The sequence below is a fragment of the Rattus norvegicus genome, chromosome 15 (assembly GCF_021556685.1).
Source record: "Rattus norvegicus strain SHRSP/BbbUtx chromosome 15, alternate assembly SHRSP_T2T, whole genome shotgun sequence".
In the NCBI taxonomy this organism is placed as follows: Eukaryota; Metazoa; Chordata; class Mammalia; order Rodentia; family Muridae; genus Rattus; species Rattus norvegicus.
Genome location: NC_141548.1, coordinates 21857608 through 21875660, shown reverse-complemented (window position 1 = coordinate 21875660; position 18053 = coordinate 21857608). Strand labels below are relative to the sequence as shown.

At 42.9% G+C, this 18053-nt stretch overlaps 1 protein-coding gene across 2 annotated transcripts; it reads left to right on the top strand.

The window, feature by feature from the left end:
- The first annotated feature begins 3625 nt into the window (after positions 1-3625).
- LOC134481950 (disks large homolog 5-like) lies at positions 3626-11060 on the top strand. 2 transcript variants are annotated; one of them, XM_087587195.1, is made up of 5 exons: positions 3626-3797; positions 4535-4697; positions 5838-5969; positions 6629-6805; positions 10469-11060. In XM_087587195.1, the coding sequence occupies exons 1-5, from the start codon at positions 3647-3649 to the stop codon at positions 10551-10553; spliced, it is 708 nt and encodes a 235-aa protein (XP_087443321.1). In that variant the 5' UTR covers positions 3626-3646; the 3' UTR covers positions 10554-11060. The 2 variants fall into 2 exon arrangements, with proteins under 2 accessions (XP_087443321.1, XP_087443323.1); XM_087587197.1 differs by lacking the exon at positions 6629-6805 and having other exon boundaries at positions 3647-3797.
- The last annotated feature ends 6993 nt before the right edge of the window (positions 11061-18053 follow it).

Genomic DNA, 18053 nt, shown 5'->3' with positions numbered 1-18053 from the left:
CATGAGTCACGTGGTAGATGCCATGAGTCACATGGTGGTTCCCATGAGTCACATGGTGGTTCCCATGAGTCAGATGGTAGATCCCATTAGCTCTGCTTCCTAAGCTATTGTGTACTTACCTCCTTTTCCCCTGCTACCTGAATCCAGCTCTATCTTGCCTGAATCTTTCTGCCATGTGTCATGGTATTACCACTTTGATTTCCCATGATTCTGTGCTCTTCCCTTTGTATTCTGATGGCCATGGTGCTTGTTCAAAAACCACCAGCTGTGATGGATTTACTCCTGGTACTATCCTATAGCCACATAGTTGAATTCAATCATTACCCTTAGTGGTTTGAATTCTGCTGTGCCTAACACTAGTTTTTGTTCACATTTAGAGGACAGAGCCTTTGACTCCTTTTTATCTTTGAGGGGAGTCTTTCAACTAAGCTTCTCTGCCCCTGCACATAGAGTCTCTATGTCCCCTTGCAAGTACATAAATCATAAAATAACCCTCCCTCCGATTCGGTTGGTTTCAAGGCATGAAAAACCAGGGCCAGGCTGTTTACAGATTCATTACTTCCTGACCTTGTCCAGTACAAAGACTGCAGCACTGTATCAGGTGTAACACATGCTCTCATGCACCCTGTTGCCCCTGCCCTCCCTGGTCAGAGTCCACATCCCAGTGTGAGCCCCCAACTCCATCTATCAAACCGCCCTCATTTAAAAGCCCCCAGTTATAAAAAGGCAGGGCCTGCCAGTACTCTAGCTCCTATTGCTGACCCACCCATTACTCCCCAGTGTGAAAACTGCCACTCTTGCAGCACCTTCTCTGTGAGGTTTGGGTCATGAATCCACACTTGGGACAAGATGAAGCTCCTAAGCCTGCTGTCCTCATTCATGTCTGCCTGCCTCTGCACATTCTGATGCCTCAGACCCAAAGCTCACCCTGGTTGCCTTTTCTTCCTATTTTCTCAGTTTACTTCTAGACACTTTTTCAAATGAACTTTCTTGTAAAAGGAATACTTATTCTCTCAAATCTTGGAAAACATAAAGAATTATGGACAAGAGCAACTGTGATTCATGCTTTTGATTTATTTTTGCAAGACATTATCTTTGTAGACATATTTATTATTCCCATCTGTAAGTAGTTTGTATATAAATGTGTGTTTGAATTTGTTTGTTTAGTCCTTATCCTGGTACTATCTTTCATTTCTTTCTTTTCTTCTACTTAATGTAAGGCTACCATTATTTAAAATGTAATTTTGACAACATCTCTAGTTCTTCTTTTGGGATGGAATTTCAGGTTGGAAATGCTGGCACCCTAGGACTTTTTAGGCTCTTAGTGTATCTGTAGCAAGGCTGTTATCCAGGAAGGATGTAGAAATTGACAAACTTCCCAGAGGATCGTGAATATTTACATCTCAATAACCTCCCTGTAAGTCACAGAGTTTTGCTTGGCCGTCCATCATTTAATTCAGCGTCTGTATGTCTGTGATTAGGCTGCATGGTTTTCTACATTTCTCAAGGATATGTGTTCCTTCTTCTGTGCACTGTCTTTGAACGTGCTGTCAGTTTTCAGGTGTCCCGTGCACCCCCTTTCAGTGCTTTAAGGAAACACCTGCTCCCTGAGAAGTTCTTCAGACAGGTTTGCTCTGCTGGGGACATCTTAGCACTGCAGGAGCCCATTGCTACTGAGAATCTCCATTTACATTAAACCATTCAGGCTTGTCTCCCTCTAGTGGACAAGGAGCAAAGTGCACCCAGCCAACTGCTGTGCATGAGGTCTGTGACAGGGATTTAATACTTTACTGATCAACCAGTGAGGATCCCTGCCCAGTGGACTGTAACTGGACATGGCTATCGTCAGAGCAGTTTATCAGCATTTCATGTAAAACAAACAGGAACTCTAAGCTCTTGGATAAGCCTAGGAAATTTTGTTTAGGTAATATTAAGACCTACTTTGGAAAATCTACACTTGCATAGCTAGAGATTGAAATATTGATGCCAATTCTTTGCTCATAGAAACAATATCAGATGCTTTTCTTTTACATAAAAAACATCATTCTTTGAAAACCTTATAAAATTACATTTATGGATTCATCTGGCGCTTTATTAAATTCTCTAGCAAATACCATAGCACAGCTTCTGACAGTAGGACACAAAAGGTACACCTACTCAGACAAGAAGAAAGATTCTTCTTTACATTAAACATAGAAATACAAGTTAAACCAAAACCAAGAACTTTTTTCAACTGTGTCATACTCTCAATTTATTTTTCCTTCATTCCTAGTTTGGCTTTTTGAGTTTTGCCATATTTACGTACATACATACATACATACATACATACACACATACATGAATACATACACACACCCACATACATACATACATACATACATACATACATACATACATACATACATACATACATACATACATACGTTAAGTTAATACTATCTCTGAGGCTTCAGGCAAACCAGAGTCAGTGTCATCCAGGGAGGGCTTGTAGCCACAAGGGACCACTACTGACCATTACCTCATCCCAAATGAGGTTGGTCCTCTTTTTGGGATGGATGCCCTTAAAGCTCTGCTCACTACTGCTACCAGCAAGGGAGAGCTCTTGGCCAGGCAGTGGCTTCCTGCGGGGAAGGCCTGTGACAGGCTCCTGCAAGCACACTACCACCGCCTCCTCCATGCCTTGGTCAGCAGCTTCCACAGCTGGTTGATGAGATGTTCTGGGTTTTCCCACTCCAGGGCACACAGCTCGGCCTCCAGCAAGGCCCTGGTCTGGCACAGCACCATCGAGGGGTTGCTGTCAGAAGCCAGCAGGTTGCCCAGGTAGAACTCCAGTTCTAGCTCCCTGTACACCATGATGTGCTACAGCTTCTCTGCTTCTTCCTGCTCATTCTTGGCCAGCAGCACCTCTGCATTCTGCCCCTCCATGGCTCTCGCTTGCGTTTCAGTTCCCTCATTTTTGGCGATTTTAACTTTTAAGAATGGACAGAAAGTTTACAGTTTGATGTTTGCCCTATACCTGAGCACCTATGTTTTCAGGAAACAGGAGTTTTCATTGCACAAAATGGGATTGTAAGACAGGGATTTCAGGAAAAAACATGGGTGAATACATTGAAACCATGCCCCCTCCCAAGGCACAGTCCATGAAACAATGTACTCCAACTTGCATACATTAAAGGTGTAGGAACAAATATTGGCCTCCTGGGAACAGTAAAAACTGTGGAAATTGGACTATATGTGACATCCATGGACCCTGGGGTATACATTTCAGGGAGAAGAATCTCCCTCACCCAGGGTCTTTAGATTTTTGGCTGTTAACAAAGATGTTCTATCCAAATCAAGGCTTTAACCAACTCTCCCTGTCCTCAGAACTGAGCTGTAATGAAGCAGTGAGAACTTTGAAGTTGTGGAAGGAGAGTGTGCGAATGGGTGTTCCCTAGCTCAAAAGTGAGTCCTTGGAAAAGCCACTGCAGAACCTGGTCAGTCTGGGTAGAGGTAGTTAGCAAGTAAGCTATGGCATTTCCCAGTGATATCACCGGTGGTGTCTTCCCTCGAAATTCTCTTGTATCCAGGAGACACTAGAATGTTCTGTGATGTCACCAGTGTTGTGGTGACACCAACTGCCTGAGCCATTTCCCTTAATTTCCTAATGGGTTCCCGAGGAGGCATGTTCTCCAGGATCCTCAGTCTCTTTCGGAGGGACAATCATATCTATGCAGAGACAAGACCAAGGCAGAGGGAGGCCAGCCTTCTATCACGTTGGAGAACAAGACGAATGGAAAGGTCCTTGAGGAGGTCAAGTGAGTACTGGGCAGGGCAAGGGGAGCTTCCTGGAGGAGGTTGGCTTGAGCTGGTCCTTCCAGGAGTATGACGTATGATTTAGAGCCTCAGTCTTCCTAAATGGCTGACCCAGACTCAACAATTTCTGATCATTAGTTTGACAGAGAACCAAGACCTGTTATATGTCAAGGGCTTTCCTTGGATCTCTTTAGTGTCATAGGCAGTGTCAAAGAATACCAGGATGAGCCTCTGTAAGAATAACAAAGTGTCTCTCAGGATAGGCTGTGGAAGCACTTCCTCTCAGCAGTGTCCTGTAGATTATGTGGGTCATTGATGCCAAGAGGGATACTCTCCTGGTCATATATCAAGGTCTCAGTTACTTTGTCCTTGAACACACGTGACTAGGGATTCAAGATGTTAAGCAGTTTGGACTCAAGGACTTACCGGCCTCACATCAGACATTAGCTGAGAAGGTCCTCCAATTCTTCTTGTTTAGGCCAGCTTTAGAATTTGAGTGCAGAAGAATGGCTGTAGGAGGTGTGGTCTATATCTATGATGGCATATGTCACCATATGTGTATGATGGTGGGGAACAGGGACTGAGCTGAGTTCAGCTTAAAGATCGCTTTCTTGCTCTGTCAGGGAGTCACTGTATCTGTAGACTGTTCATCCTCAGACTTCTGTTTTAGAGTAAGCATAGTTTTTCTTGACACTATGTCCACATATATGCCTGTTTACTGGTGTTTATCTACCTACAGAGTCTGATCAGAAAGCATCATCCCAACCCTCCACGACACCTGTTGAAGAGGAGAGAATGAAGCGTTTGGAGAACCTCAAAATTGCTCTCCACAAGGTGCAGAAGGAGAGAGATGAACTCAGGAGAATCCTGGCCGATTACCCTGGAAAGAATTTAAATGACAGGTAGTCACAGTGCAAGTTCTGTTAAATCCACATTTCCTCACATCACAGTAGGCTACAACTCCAGGGTGTCCTCATGGTCAAAATCACTTTCCTGATTGCATCAGAATGTGAAGATCAGATGGGAATGAGATGGTGGTGGCACAGGCTATTTTGATTCCTACAAACGTAAATCATAGCCTGTGGCCTGAATTACAGTCTGGGAATGAGGGTAGTAGTGTGTGAGTTCTCATTGTGTGGTTTAAGTAGCCTGGACAGGTGTTGGGTTGTGGGAATTTCTAGGTGCTCTGATTATGAGCAATCATTGTTGCAATTGACGTGGAGGTGCTTTGGGTTCAATAGGTCCTGTGAAGAGCTGGAGGGGCCTAATCCCTCTTGCTGCCTCACAGTGTGTGACTGGACTGTCAACAGGGTATCATTGTTGTTCTCTGATTTTATTCATTGTATTTTGAGATAATGCCACATTCTTGTATTTATTTGGCATTCTAATTGTATGAAAGAGAGAGAGAGAGAGAGAGGGAGAGTTTTGTGTGAGTTTGTGTGTGTGTATGCATGTGTGAGTGCGTTTGTGTGTATAACTTAAGATCTGGGTATTCTGTGTTCTGATTTGGCCTGAGAATTATCCTGTGTCAATTTCCATGGCATGATAATGATGTGGGTGAGAGCCTCACTTTGAACAGTACAACATTTCACATCTGCTCAGGTGGACACACATGGGAATCTCCTGGTGTGTGCTATAAATTCTTTTCCCTGTAAATACTGTCCATGTTTCTTTGGGTTTTCATGTAGCAATAGATATTATGATTGAGAATTGTTACCTAAGAACAGGAGAATAGTCTTCATGGGTTTAAGTTGGAGCCTGGATGGTGGCACAGGACGCTCGAAAGTTCTTGGCAAGCTAGTCTATTCCTTCAAACCCTCTCAGGGAGCTCAAGCAAATCAGCTCCCTGCTTTTGTTTCCTGGCACTGCTGTCCCTGTGTTCATAATAATAAACTGAATAAATACCAAATGCACCCAGTACCAAGGAGTAAGGGCGTGGCATGTCCTAGGCTGGGGTAGTTCAGGATTCAGTCTGAATTCATGTAATTCTTGAATCCTTCATTCATAATGTTATTTGATCCTTGGACCACGCCCTGTCACAGGAACAAGTTTGAGTCCGAGATGCTCATGATGCAGCACGAGGAAGTGATGACCGACATGAAGAAAATGAGCGAGCAGATCAATACCGCTTTGGTCAAATGTAAAAACCTTACACTGGAAAATGACTGGTACTGGTGAGTAACATACAAGGTTGTGACCCCAGCACTAGGCACAGCATGTGTCAGCCCATTCTTATCTTTGAAGTAAAGTGAGGATCAGGCTTTATAGTGTTTGAAGCAGACCAGGAAGCCTGTCTCTAAGGAAGGCTCTAGGATTTTTACCGCTTGTAGATAGTTTGAACAAATGGAAAGAGACTGTGAGATTCATCAGTCATTGTCCTTCCCAAATAGGGATCCTGTACATAGAAAATGTGTGCACAATGATGGAGTCATCAATCAATCCTGATGCTCTGGGGCTCTGACAGGACACACACACACACACACACACACACACACACACACACACACACACACACACACAGGACACATAGAAAGATTGGCCTCCAAGGGACATTCTAATAAAATGGACATATAAGCACACATAACGATTAAGTCCACTTCTAGGAAAAACTTGAATCAATGGTGTCAGGTTTTTGAGAAGTGCCCTGAGTCTTCTGGAATGTTGCTCTTTTCTCCATTTGACCTGTCTCTAGGTTATGCTCCATGGCTACTGTGGACGTGGACTATAATCTGGGGCTCTCTTCTGATCAGGACCCTAGAAGGAGGAATGGACTTGGAGAAGTGGAGGAAGTTGGAGCCTGGCTGGGATTCACCATTTTTTCTTTGTGTCTCAGCCGCAGCTTCTGCCCCCTCCTAACTGAGTGTTTTGAGCTGAAGAACAATGCCCAGAGAGCATGGAATGAGTACAAAGGGCTTCTAAGGGATCAGATTGCACTGGAAGAATCCATTAAGGAAACAACAAGGTTCTGTGGGGACACCAGTATGAAAATCCGTGTAACAAGCAGCCTCAGGTAGGATGAATGAAGCATCAAGGGCAGGTTTTCCTGATATCTAAGCAGAAACCAAGTCAAACCAATTTAACCTTCTCCAACTTATCCAGACACTCTCCTAGGTCTCATCCAGTTGTTCATTTCTTTGCCCATTTACAAAACTTTCTGTGATTCTAGCTTCATGCAAGAAACTGGAGGATTGACAACCAAATCCTCCTGCTCAACTAGAAAATGCATTTCCTTAAGTGGGATCTGTTGATCACACATTGCACACTTACATGCTAGAGGGATGCCATGTGGTAGCCGTCTTTGTAGTGCCCAGAACTGATTAGAGTTCAGTTCACTTGCTGAAAGAATGGTTATCATTGTCAATTATGATGGGGCTTGTGGACTTTCTCTCCTTTTCCCTGTACATTGAAAATGGTCCCTTCTGCCTTTCCAAATGGTGGTTCATAGTGACGGAGCTTGAGAAGCGGTTTGTCAGTCCTGTTCTAGTGTTTTAGTGTTCTTTCCTGTGGCTTATGTCCTGGAGCTGACTGGATGAACAGGGATGTAAGAAAGACTTCTCTCAGGGTGAGGGTTTGTGTGAGATATGTGAGGGTTAGAGGGAAATTTTTCTCCAACTCTCTCAACCTAGTGTGCCCAAGAAGTGCATTCCCCACACAGGTTTACTCTATAAGGGATGGAGAGCAGTGTCTACGCTCTCACTGACACATTTCCTTTGCCTAATCTGTATTCAACAACTGTGCTTCCAGAAGGATGGCCTCCCCATTCTTTTCTGCTTCTCACTTATGATTTCTGTCCTCTCTCTCTCTCTCTCTCTCTCTCTCTCTCTCTCTCTCTGTCTTTCTCTCTCTCTCCCCTCCCTCCTTCCCTACCTCCCCCTCTCCATTTCTCTCTGACTCTGTGTGTGTGTGTATGTGTGTGTGTGTGTTTGTGTCGTTGGGCACAGATGTGTGAACATGGTTATGGCTATGGTACATATGTTACATTGGGAGTTGCTTGTTTTAAGTGTTTGAGGTATGGGTGCTTACATATAGAAGTGTGTGTATATGTGTGTTCGTGCATATGTGTGTGTGTGTGAACTCATCAAGTTTCTGAACACAGACACATATTTATATATATTGTATTAGTCTATATGTACACATATAGAAGCATGTAAAAGTATATATATATACATATATATACATATATATATAAAGAGAGAGAGAAAGAGAGAGAGAGAGAGAGAGAGAGAGAGAGAGAGAGAGAGAGAGAGAGAGAAAGAGGAAACACAATTTTTCCAATTAGTTTTTTTAAACTGTTCTTAATGGGGTTTTGATTACTATTGAAATTATTACAGTGGGAAAACTGTTCATCAACATTGACAGTACTTGGAGAAATCTCAGGAATAGGGTACAGGGATTTGAGGAGAGGCTGCTGTGTGAAATCCATGTACCTGAGTGTGGAAAGTGCTGACTCAGGGCTCTTTTGCCTCCTTTGCTCTCGGTGTGCAGTAACACTGGAAGGTCACGTGCTTGTTGTGTCTTCTCAACATCCTGGTTATGTTAATCGTTACCTGCCACCACTTTCTTTCTAGATCGGCCTAAACTTGATTGAATATACATTGGCTTTGGAGTTTGCTCTGGAAATTGTTAATTGAAAGATTAATTTGCTTAGAGTTGAATCTGCAGGCAGAAGATGTCCAGGAGTTATGCTGAGGTGGAATCACATCTTTGCCTCAGACAGAACCTTAGGGTCAAAATAGTCCACAGCACTCACCCTGTGTTGGGTCTGTAGCACTCTTAACTATTGTTATTCAAAATCATTTGTTCTGAGTGAAAATCATCTGTAAGGAGGGTTTAGAAAAGTGATGACCCTCAGACATTGCTGGAGGTGTCAAATGGGTAGCCCTGTGAGAAGCCATGTACAACTCTTGTGAAAGTTCAACCTTTGACACAGCGATTCCAGAACAAGAAGTAGGTGTCAGCAGAGAAACTGTGGCACATTAGTGTTGTAGTGGTTCACCTCAGAGCAGCCATGAAGCAAAACTATCCAGAAGTCCACCAGTCAGAAAGTGGAAAGGTACAATGTTGTCCAGCCCTTCCATGGACTGTGGCTGAGTTTGATTATACCTGCTAGCATTTGACTTTGAATCAGTCAGCCTTATCTCACTCGAATTATATCTGATAGCATCCCATTACAAGTTTTACCTTGGATTGTGGTTATGGAGATTTCCTAGCTGTTTGTGCTGGTAGTTTGGCTCCCCTGTCAGGTACTGTATCCTAAAGGGACCTCATATTGAAAAATGCAGCTCACTTTGCATGCACTGGGAAACAGTGAGCAGAGGACAGAAGAGGCTCACCTGCCCCCACCCAGTGCTCTGTTGCCTGAAATCAGCCTCCTGTGCACAGCCTTGTGACCTTGCTAAGCAGGCTTGGCTAACAGGCCTAGATGTCACATTTCTAATTTCTGATTTTCAGGGGAATACACTTTATTGGCTGAGCTGTCTTTAGCCTATGCTCACTGTGTACTTACCCCATTCCAGGTTTTTTTTTTTTATGCCACAATAGTAGACTGGGTGATCTCTTCTATTACCATTAACTGGGAAACTAAGCACATTCTGCAAAATACTCTGCTTGTATGTGTGAACAAATATATTTGGGTGAGTTCAAAGGTGTGTATGTCTGTCTGTCTGTCTGTCTGTCTGTCTGTCTGTCTCTGTATACATGCCTGTCTCCATGGACAATATAATCTTCTAATGATCAGGATGAGGAGAGAATGTAGGAAAGTCTGTAGGACGCCCTGAATCAGAACAAACTCTTCACTGAGCAAAAGGCCTTGTCTGAGAAGATGCGGCATCATTTCGGTGTCACTGAGATGATTTGAAAGCACAGGATGAGAGGACCCAAGTAGATTACCTGTACTTATAAACTGTCTTATTGGGTGTGTGACTTTCATCATAGTTATCAGCATCTGTCAGCTAGGAGCAGCTCAGAATATTATTCCTGTCCATTTTAAAAGAAATTCCATCCATGAAGTGTATGTGATCCATAGAGATTCTGGCTATTGTGTACTGATCCCTCCAGTCTGAGCTCTCTTGTATTATCTGAGCCCAGTGCCTTTAAGCCTCCCCACAAATAGTTTTATGATAACCATAAACAAAGGAGTGGTATAGATTATTTTCTGCATGTGTATCTCCTTTAGAGTTCAATGCCTACCCTTGGCAAGATTTCCATGCAGTATATTCTTGCCAAATATAATATCACTTCAGTGTGCATGTACTTCTTTAGATATTGTTTCTCTGGGTCTTTGCAGATATCGAGGTTGTATTTGGACCCCAGGCATATTCCTGCAGTGGAGGAATAATGATAGTCTTCATTTCAGTGATGGACAGGCCTCCAAGGCCTTCCTATTGTTTTCTAGGTTGTTCACATCTCTCCTCAACTGACGTTGAGACATTGCTACATGATTTTAAAATATAATATATATGGACGATTGGAATTATCTGCTGTTCACTGTTCAATTTTTAGCAGTTTTAAAAGCTGGGAAAATATGCAGGCCTGTGGGATCTCTTACCCTTCTGTCCTGGCCATGAGAAAATGACCTCAGATGAAAGATCATCCTGGATTATCCTGCTGAATTGTGCGCTGTGTATGGGAGAAGTGACATGGCAGGTCCTCACCAGGCCTTTTCCACCCCTAGGTCTGAACACTCCAGCAGACGCTTGCCCATGGCCCAGACCAGGACTACAGCTCTCAGAGACAGACCTGTCCAGCAGGAGCACTGAGGGTGCAAAGATTGACAACACCTCCCGCATCTCAGTCCTTGTAACCTTTCCAATCTTGGGCTGAATTTGAAAGACCTTGAGATGTGGCATGGAACACGCCTCACGTTTAACCCTTTGACGACTTGTCCATCAACAACCAACCACCCTGTATGAGGCAGGTCTACATTCCTCTTGAAGAGATTTTACCATCTTACCTGCCGTTCTGCTGTGTTTGCAAGGCCAGCAACAGGCTGGAGTTACATGTTGAAAAATCAGCATGAATTGAATGCTGACTAATTTACTTGTTATATTTGGTTTTTAGTTTGAAGTTTGGTTGTTTTATGCATTTGTTTTTATTTGTTTATGTTTGAAGTTTTTTATTCATTTGTTAACTTTAGTGTATGTAATTAATATTAATTAATTAATATTCCTAAGGCTATATACATTGAACTCATTGACTCCCCAATTTAAAATGTTCTTGAATAAATTAATGTTTGTCTATAAATAAAAATGTGACCTTTAACCCTTCACTCACAGGGCCGTCCTGAGTCGTGTGTGGTTCTTCCTCCTGTAACAGCACAAGTGTAAGGCAACAGTGGTTTTCTGCAAGTCTCATGCAGCGTAGGCTTCATCATCAGTTCACAGCCAGCCAGAGCTATGCAGGAAACTGTGCTCTTGATGTAGACAGTGTGTCATGCTCTGTGGAACCCCCCTTCATGATGAAATATATCCTTGCTTTATCCCTGTGCTCACAAATATAGCTTCCTTTATAATGACAAACAAAGGAGAAACACAGAAGTATTTCTCTAATACATCTAATTGGAAATAAAACAATTCAGTATGGGAATGTAAAATGTTCAGGACACACAGACTTTGATGCCTGTGGATTCCTTGAAATATAGCATCAACTATGACTGCACTTTAATGAATTCCACCAATTGTAGAGGAATGAACATTTTTACTATTTTTGTTGTTGGTTTGTTTGTTGTTATTGATAATGATGTTTTGCTGAGTTCATTTTGATATATATCATAGCTTCTTTTGGGCGGAGGTCTTACAGTTTTGAATTATTTCTTTTTTTGCAATTTGTAGTGGATATTTTTATCTATATTTCAAATATTCTGTCCCTTTCCAGTTTCATCCCATAAAATCCCTATTCTCTCCCCAGAATGCCTACCTCTATGTGGGTGATACCCCACATGCCTGTTGTCTCCCTCCCACCTCCCCATATTCGTTTTCATGCAATTCTGCCAGCGGCCAGCAGAGGGCAGTGGATTTCACTGGGATGTGATGTGACAGAGAATTGTTAATTGCCCCTTAGGTCCTCTGGGATTCAAATTCTCAAACAGATGAGCCATGTCTCCAGTCCCTGTCCTGGACTTTTGCAATGAATTCCATTATTTACAACTTGTCTGCCAATTCTGTGAGTTCATTGAGAGAGCATTATCTAATTTGTCATTAATGATTTTTTTTAAATGACCATTTACAGAAATTGTTAAACATTATTTCCCTGTGCACATTCACTAATGGGCTTATATTTGAAACAGATTTGAAAAACTAAAACACTATATTTAAAAAAACGTAATTCAAATGGGCTATATACATAAGCATAATACAGTTGAAGAAACTTAAATGACTTAGAAACTCATATTAAATATTTATTATCCTTGGACACAACAGAAATGCCAATCAAAATTATTCTGAGATATTTTTTCATACCTTTCATAACTTAGTTCAGTAACAGATAAGAGAATTCACTCCTACTGGGTTATGGAGCAAGGGGAACATTGAGATTCTCCTGTAGATTTGCAATGCAAATTTCTGTAGCAACTTTGGAGATCAGAATGCTGTTTCTTCAGGAAGGTGGTAATGGGTAAACCTCAAGATACAACACCAAGGCCTATATCCTAATGTTGACTCATCCTAGTATAGACACCCTTTCTCCACCATGTTCAGTGACGCTCTCTTATAATATTCAGAATTTGGAAATATTCAAGTGGTCCCTTACGAGATGAGTGCATAAAGAAAGCATGGTGCATTTCCAGACAGGATTGCTGATCAATAACTACAAAAGGAAAAAGGAAAGCATGTAATTTTCAGGACAATGAATGGATCTTGTAAAATCATCCTGGATGAGGTGATCCAGATCAATGAGGACAAATGGGATATATATTCAGTTTAAACTGAATGTTAATTGTTCCACAAGTGTAACTGTATGATCAGTTTAGTGTAAGGGTCAAGGGACGTGGGCCACAGTGTCCCCATTTTGGGTGTTGTTTGCCTTGATCATACATTTGTATGCCTTTCTGAAAGAGAAATGTATTCATTTTTATTTATTTTGTTGAATTGTTCTTTGGCTGACTTTTGTCTGTGGTCCCTCTGCATGCAGTTCTCTCAGTGGCCAGAAGAGGGCAGGAGATATCCTGTTATAGATGATTGTTAAGCGCCCTATAGGTCCTCTGAGTGAGCAGCAGATTTTGCATTGGATTCTGTTGTTTATGGTCCTGAGTTTGCCTCTCCCCAACTGGTTATCTCTGGTGTTAACTGTCGTGAGTGTCTCTGACTGGATCCAGCCTCATTGGAGGAATGTAGAGCTCTGTGAGCTGGGTGACAGCTGGTCTCCTGGGAGTCAGGTAGTACTGTCTCTGTTTAGGGTGGGCCTCCTGGGTCTCTGGTTAGAGCAGGCCTCCAGGGTCCCTGGAGTACAAACCCACAGGCCTCAGAGAATTTTGAGAGAGTCTGTACTGTTATTTTCTAGCTTCCCTTCCCATTTCCTACATCTTCAATAGAGCACAGAGTTGACAACCATGAATTATATTTCCTAGGTGCCTCTCCAACCAAGAGTTTGCATGTGACTAAGTTTTGTCCAGAAACATATGAACAGAGTCCATAGGCAAAATGTCTGCCATTTTCTTCATGATGTTTACCCTCCGTAGTACTGAGGATCAAATTCCCATATTCTTAAAGATAGTTGATTTATTCTATATCAAGAATGTATGTATAAAGTATCAATATCTGGTGTTCATAATTGTCTTATTTTGGCTCCCAAAAAGCTGTACTTCCAGACCTGAGGGTCCCTGAGGGCTCCGAGTTGCCATTGCCAATGTTTGGACAGAAAGACAGAAGGACAGGGCAAGGGATTGGGAGGGAGTGGAGGATGAAGAGAATCACCATGATCCAGACTTAGAAGGGTCAGAGTAAGAGCTACAGGAGAGAAAGCAGCCTACAATGTAGGTGGAAGGGAATAGGACCCTATTGGGGGAGTGGGGTGTTTCCCAGAAGGCAACAGGCAGCAAAGATAAAACATAGATTTAAAAGGTGTTAATCCTGGGATGCTGGGTGGAAGGGAGGTGTATGGTAGCTGTCAGGAGGATTAGAAATGTCCAGACATTGACCGTGTGTGTGCCTGTGTGTGTGTGTTTCATTCTCAAAATCAGAGAACTCTTGGGCAAGTTCCATGACTGCACTAAAGCTGTTTAATTAATTCACTGCTACAGTCTGGTACATTGAGGTACCAGGTGAGGGAGGTATTAACCTGGACACGGGGTACACAACCCAGTCAGCCAATGCACAGTTTATTCAGTTTCAACTACTTTTAAAGACAAAGCAGGATAAAAGTTTCCCACTGTTTCTAGCTCTCTCCAGAAGCTGTTTCCCTAGCCATAGCATATCTTGAATCTTAGTGACCCAAACCTCCTTGCAGACTGAGAAACATGTCAGCTGTCCACTCTTAGACGTGTTAGAGGTGCTGCTGTCTAATTAAGCTATAAAGAAAGTTACTTTCTCATGAGAAAATGACCATGAAGTCCATGTCCTCAGGTTTGCAGCTTCCTTGGCAGACATAGCACCAGGATCCTTTGCTTGAGGACGTTTTCCTCCTCTGTATCTCAGTGTGGTGAGAGTGAGCGAACCATCCTAGGGTGCCCTGCCGCTGGCAAGCTAGGAGCAGTCGCCTCATGACATTTCTCTACAGTACAGTAAAATAGTGTTAACCCTAAACCCTAGAGAATGGCTCAGCAGACAGAGGGACCTGTGGCCCCGAATAGCCAAAGAAATTCTGCCCTCTGTGGATTGGCTGCCTAATTTTGGGCTATCACAGGCAAGGGAAAAGTCTCAATATTTGCAGCCAATCCAGTCTTTTCCAATACCTTTCCTGTGCCCTAATTAACTTAAAAACACTTAACAATTTTAGTATTAGTAATTTATTCCACATTTCAGGTACATAATTCAGACTGTGCCTAAAACAGGAAAAGTGAAAGGAGGTAAATTCTTAGTAATCTCAGATGTAAGAATCAGGGACTTATAGAATTATACAACCCTTGTTGTGTAGCTAAACCTTCAAGAAGTTCCTCTTAAACCTTGACTGTGACCAAGCAAGACTAAGCCAAAAAGCAACATTCTGGTTCACTTTTATACTAGACTCAAGGACAGTCATATGCAATACACACATCAGTCAGACATTTCATGTCCTCTCCTGCTCACATGGGAAGCCATGGAGTCAGAAACTCAGATGATAAACTTCAGTCCAAACAAAAGAAACCAATTAAAATAACATCAAAAATAAACCTGGTTTGGTGGCACACACCTTTGCTGGGGAGACAGAGACTCCATGTCCTCCCTAGCCAGCCAGCCCAGCTGAGCTGTCCTATTCCAAGTCAATGAAAACTCCCGTTTTATAAAAATGGTGGACAGCACCTGTAGAGTAAACCCCAAGGTTGTCCTCTGGCCTGCACACATGCAAGCTCACACATGCAGAGCCAGGGGACCACACTAGCCTGTAAAAGGCTTTTCATGAGCCAGGAAGATAGCTCAATGGGTAAAGGTTCTTATGTGGCCAAGCCTGACGTAATCAGTTCAATTCCTGGGACCTACACAGAAACCTGACTCCTACCAGATGGTCCTGACCTCCATGCTTTGGTTTGGTCTATTGCTCTGTAATGTAATGATAACTGCAGGCCTCCACAGCCTGATTATCCCAGAGACAGGAGAGTCTACATGTTTACCCAAGTGATACTATGTAAACTTGTGTCCTCAAATTATTTCTGGTAGGTGAATAAAGATGCCAACAGTCAACAGCTGGGCACAGGCAGGGTTTAGCCTCCCAGGACTTCCCGCATCAGAGAAGAACCACAAGTGGGAAAGAAGGTGAAGGGGGGAGGAAGCCACCATGGGTCAGGTGGTTGGCTAATTGGAGTTAAGAGAAGCCCAGACAAAACACAGCAAGTTATACAGTGGGATTATTAGCTGGGAAACAGACATAACAGCCAGAGGATCCATATCTGCCCAGGTCCTTTGCTGATTAAGGCTTAATGTAAGCATAAAGCTTTTGGGTGTCTTTTACCTGGGAACTAAGTGGTCAGAGGCAGGGGAGAAACCCCAGGTTGGGATTAAATAATTTCTACAACATGTATACACACAACTACTGCCCCCCACACACAAATAATAAATGTAACTTTTGAAATGGGGATAAGGAACATGTCATCAACCATGAGGATCCAAGTTCTATCACTAAAACCCATGTGGTAGGAGGAGGACCTCCTCACTCATTGTCCTCTGACCTCCATATATGCACAGTAACACATATATACATATGCGCACAGAATACGAGAATGGATTAATTAATGGATTACTTAATTAAAGGTTTTTCATATCATCTGTTCTTGGCCCCTGCTCACTTCTGTCTTTTGTTTACAAATGGACCATAAAAGTATTTTTTGAGAACTTGATGCAGACATTTGCACTTGGACCAGAATATTGTTAATGTTGGCATTCATTCTACACTCCACTGAGCCAAGCTTCCTGGGCAAGCCATCCCCGAATAGGACTTGCCAGTGCCATTTCCACATCTAGATACCAGGATAAAGAGTCCCACTTTTAAATCCCCTGCCTGGGAGTTCAGAGCATTCCAGGGCTATCTGAAAAGCTCTTCCCAGTACAGGCCCAATACCTCTGAGTCTTTCTCATGCTCTTCCCACCCCAGCTTTAGTCTCCTTGATGGTGGCCTGGGCCCTTGAAAATGAAAGAAGTAAAAAGTTCTTGAGAAGCTGTGGCTTTTTGTTTAGCTTCTGGGTCTTAGTGTCTTTGATGAAAAGCTGGATTATAGGAAAAAGATTTTGCACATGAATTTGGGATCATAGAATTCACATCCAACAAACTGGGAGACTGGGCTCAGAGCTGGAGAGGGGAGACTCAGGTGGAACTGAGAACTGTGCAAAGCTGCATCCCATTTCCCTTTGCCACTGCAAGAGCGGGAGAGACCCATTTCACAGTTGTGCTGTGTTGTGCTGTACTAGGCTTGGTAATGAGAAAGCACAGGGCCTCCCTTTGTAGCCTCAAACCCCAGACTCTCCTGTCTCAGTTCCCCAAGCATCAGGAGGGCAGGTGTGGGCTGCCACAGCGCTAGCAGGAACAGGAAGATTTCTGTGTTCTGTTCTCTTCTTCATGGGCTGAGGCTGAGCCTGGAGTCTCCATGTCAGTAGCATCCTTCAAGGCTGTTCCTCTGCAGCTCTGAAACCTTTTGTTGTTTTTGTTTTTTGTTTTTTTTTTATGTAAACCAAGTTTATTTTTCCTTTTAAGTAGTGTTTATTTAGCACTATAGCTAGGTAAACAATGTGAATTAGTATAACACATCTCAAAAGCCAGAGTTTTGTTTTCGTTGTTTTAATTTTTTAATGAGTCGTTAAAAAGATGCATCCTATTCTAACAGGATAAATATTTTTAAGCATTTCACTTTGAGTTAATGATGGCTCACAAATGAGCAACTCTCCTCATTGAGGAAAACAAAAAGCTGTTGTGGACAAGGGACAGCTCACTCACACAAACAAAAAGAGCTGTGTAAAAATCACTAACTGTTCCCATATTAAACCTTGACCCCTGGGGAGATGCCTGGGGAGGTTCACTGTCAGAATATTCAAGTCCTGGGGCTCCCTCTAGAGGAACGACTTGAAAACTTTCAAAACTTCATTTGAAAATAACAAGAAAAATCTGACTCTAGCTAAGCTATAAAATTTTAAGGCTCAGAGGTAGCATTTGAACTTTTTCAGTTGGAAACCTCTCCGGAAGGTGTCTTGCTCTAAAGCACCCATGAAATGGGCGCAGCCACTGTCTTTGCTACTGTTCCAGTCCTTTCTATACAGCAACACAGGGACAATCCTCTCCCGTTTCTGAACTGCAGTCAGCTGTGAGCATTGCTCCAGTGTGGGACAGCTAGCTCTCCTCCAGTCCTTAGGGAGAGCATTCTTAACATTTGAATGCCTGTAGCATAGCTCACCTTTTGCCCTTCTTTGTTCCTTTTGTGGAGTGGAGGTGTCAGATTCTTCAGAAGTGTTGGGCAGCAAACCATCAAAGGGAATTCATGAGGCTCTGGAACGTCTCAGGTTGTACAACAATCGGAGTTCTTGACCTTTACATCCTTTCCAGCTCCAGGGGACTCCCAGACCACCAGAGCTTTAAGGTCTGGAGGCAAGATGGACGTGTGTTAGTGGGAGTGGATTTTGAGGCGTCAAAGGCCCCCACCATTCC

Excerpts from the sequence above, each read along its gene's own strand:
- LOC134481950 (XM_087587195.1), top strand. The coding sequence starts at position 3,647 with ATGGGTTCCCGAGGAGGCATGTTCTCCAGGATCCTCAGTCTCTTTCGG. Across the intron at positions 3,798-4,534 it reads AAGGTCCTTGAGGAGGTCAA|AGTCTGATCAGAAAGCATCA; the intron begins GTGAGTACTGGG and ends ATCTACCTACAG. Across the intron at positions 5,970-6,628 it reads CTGGAAAATGACTGGTACTG|CCGCAGCTTCTGCCCCCTCC; the intron begins GTGAGTAACATA and ends TTTGTGTCTCAG.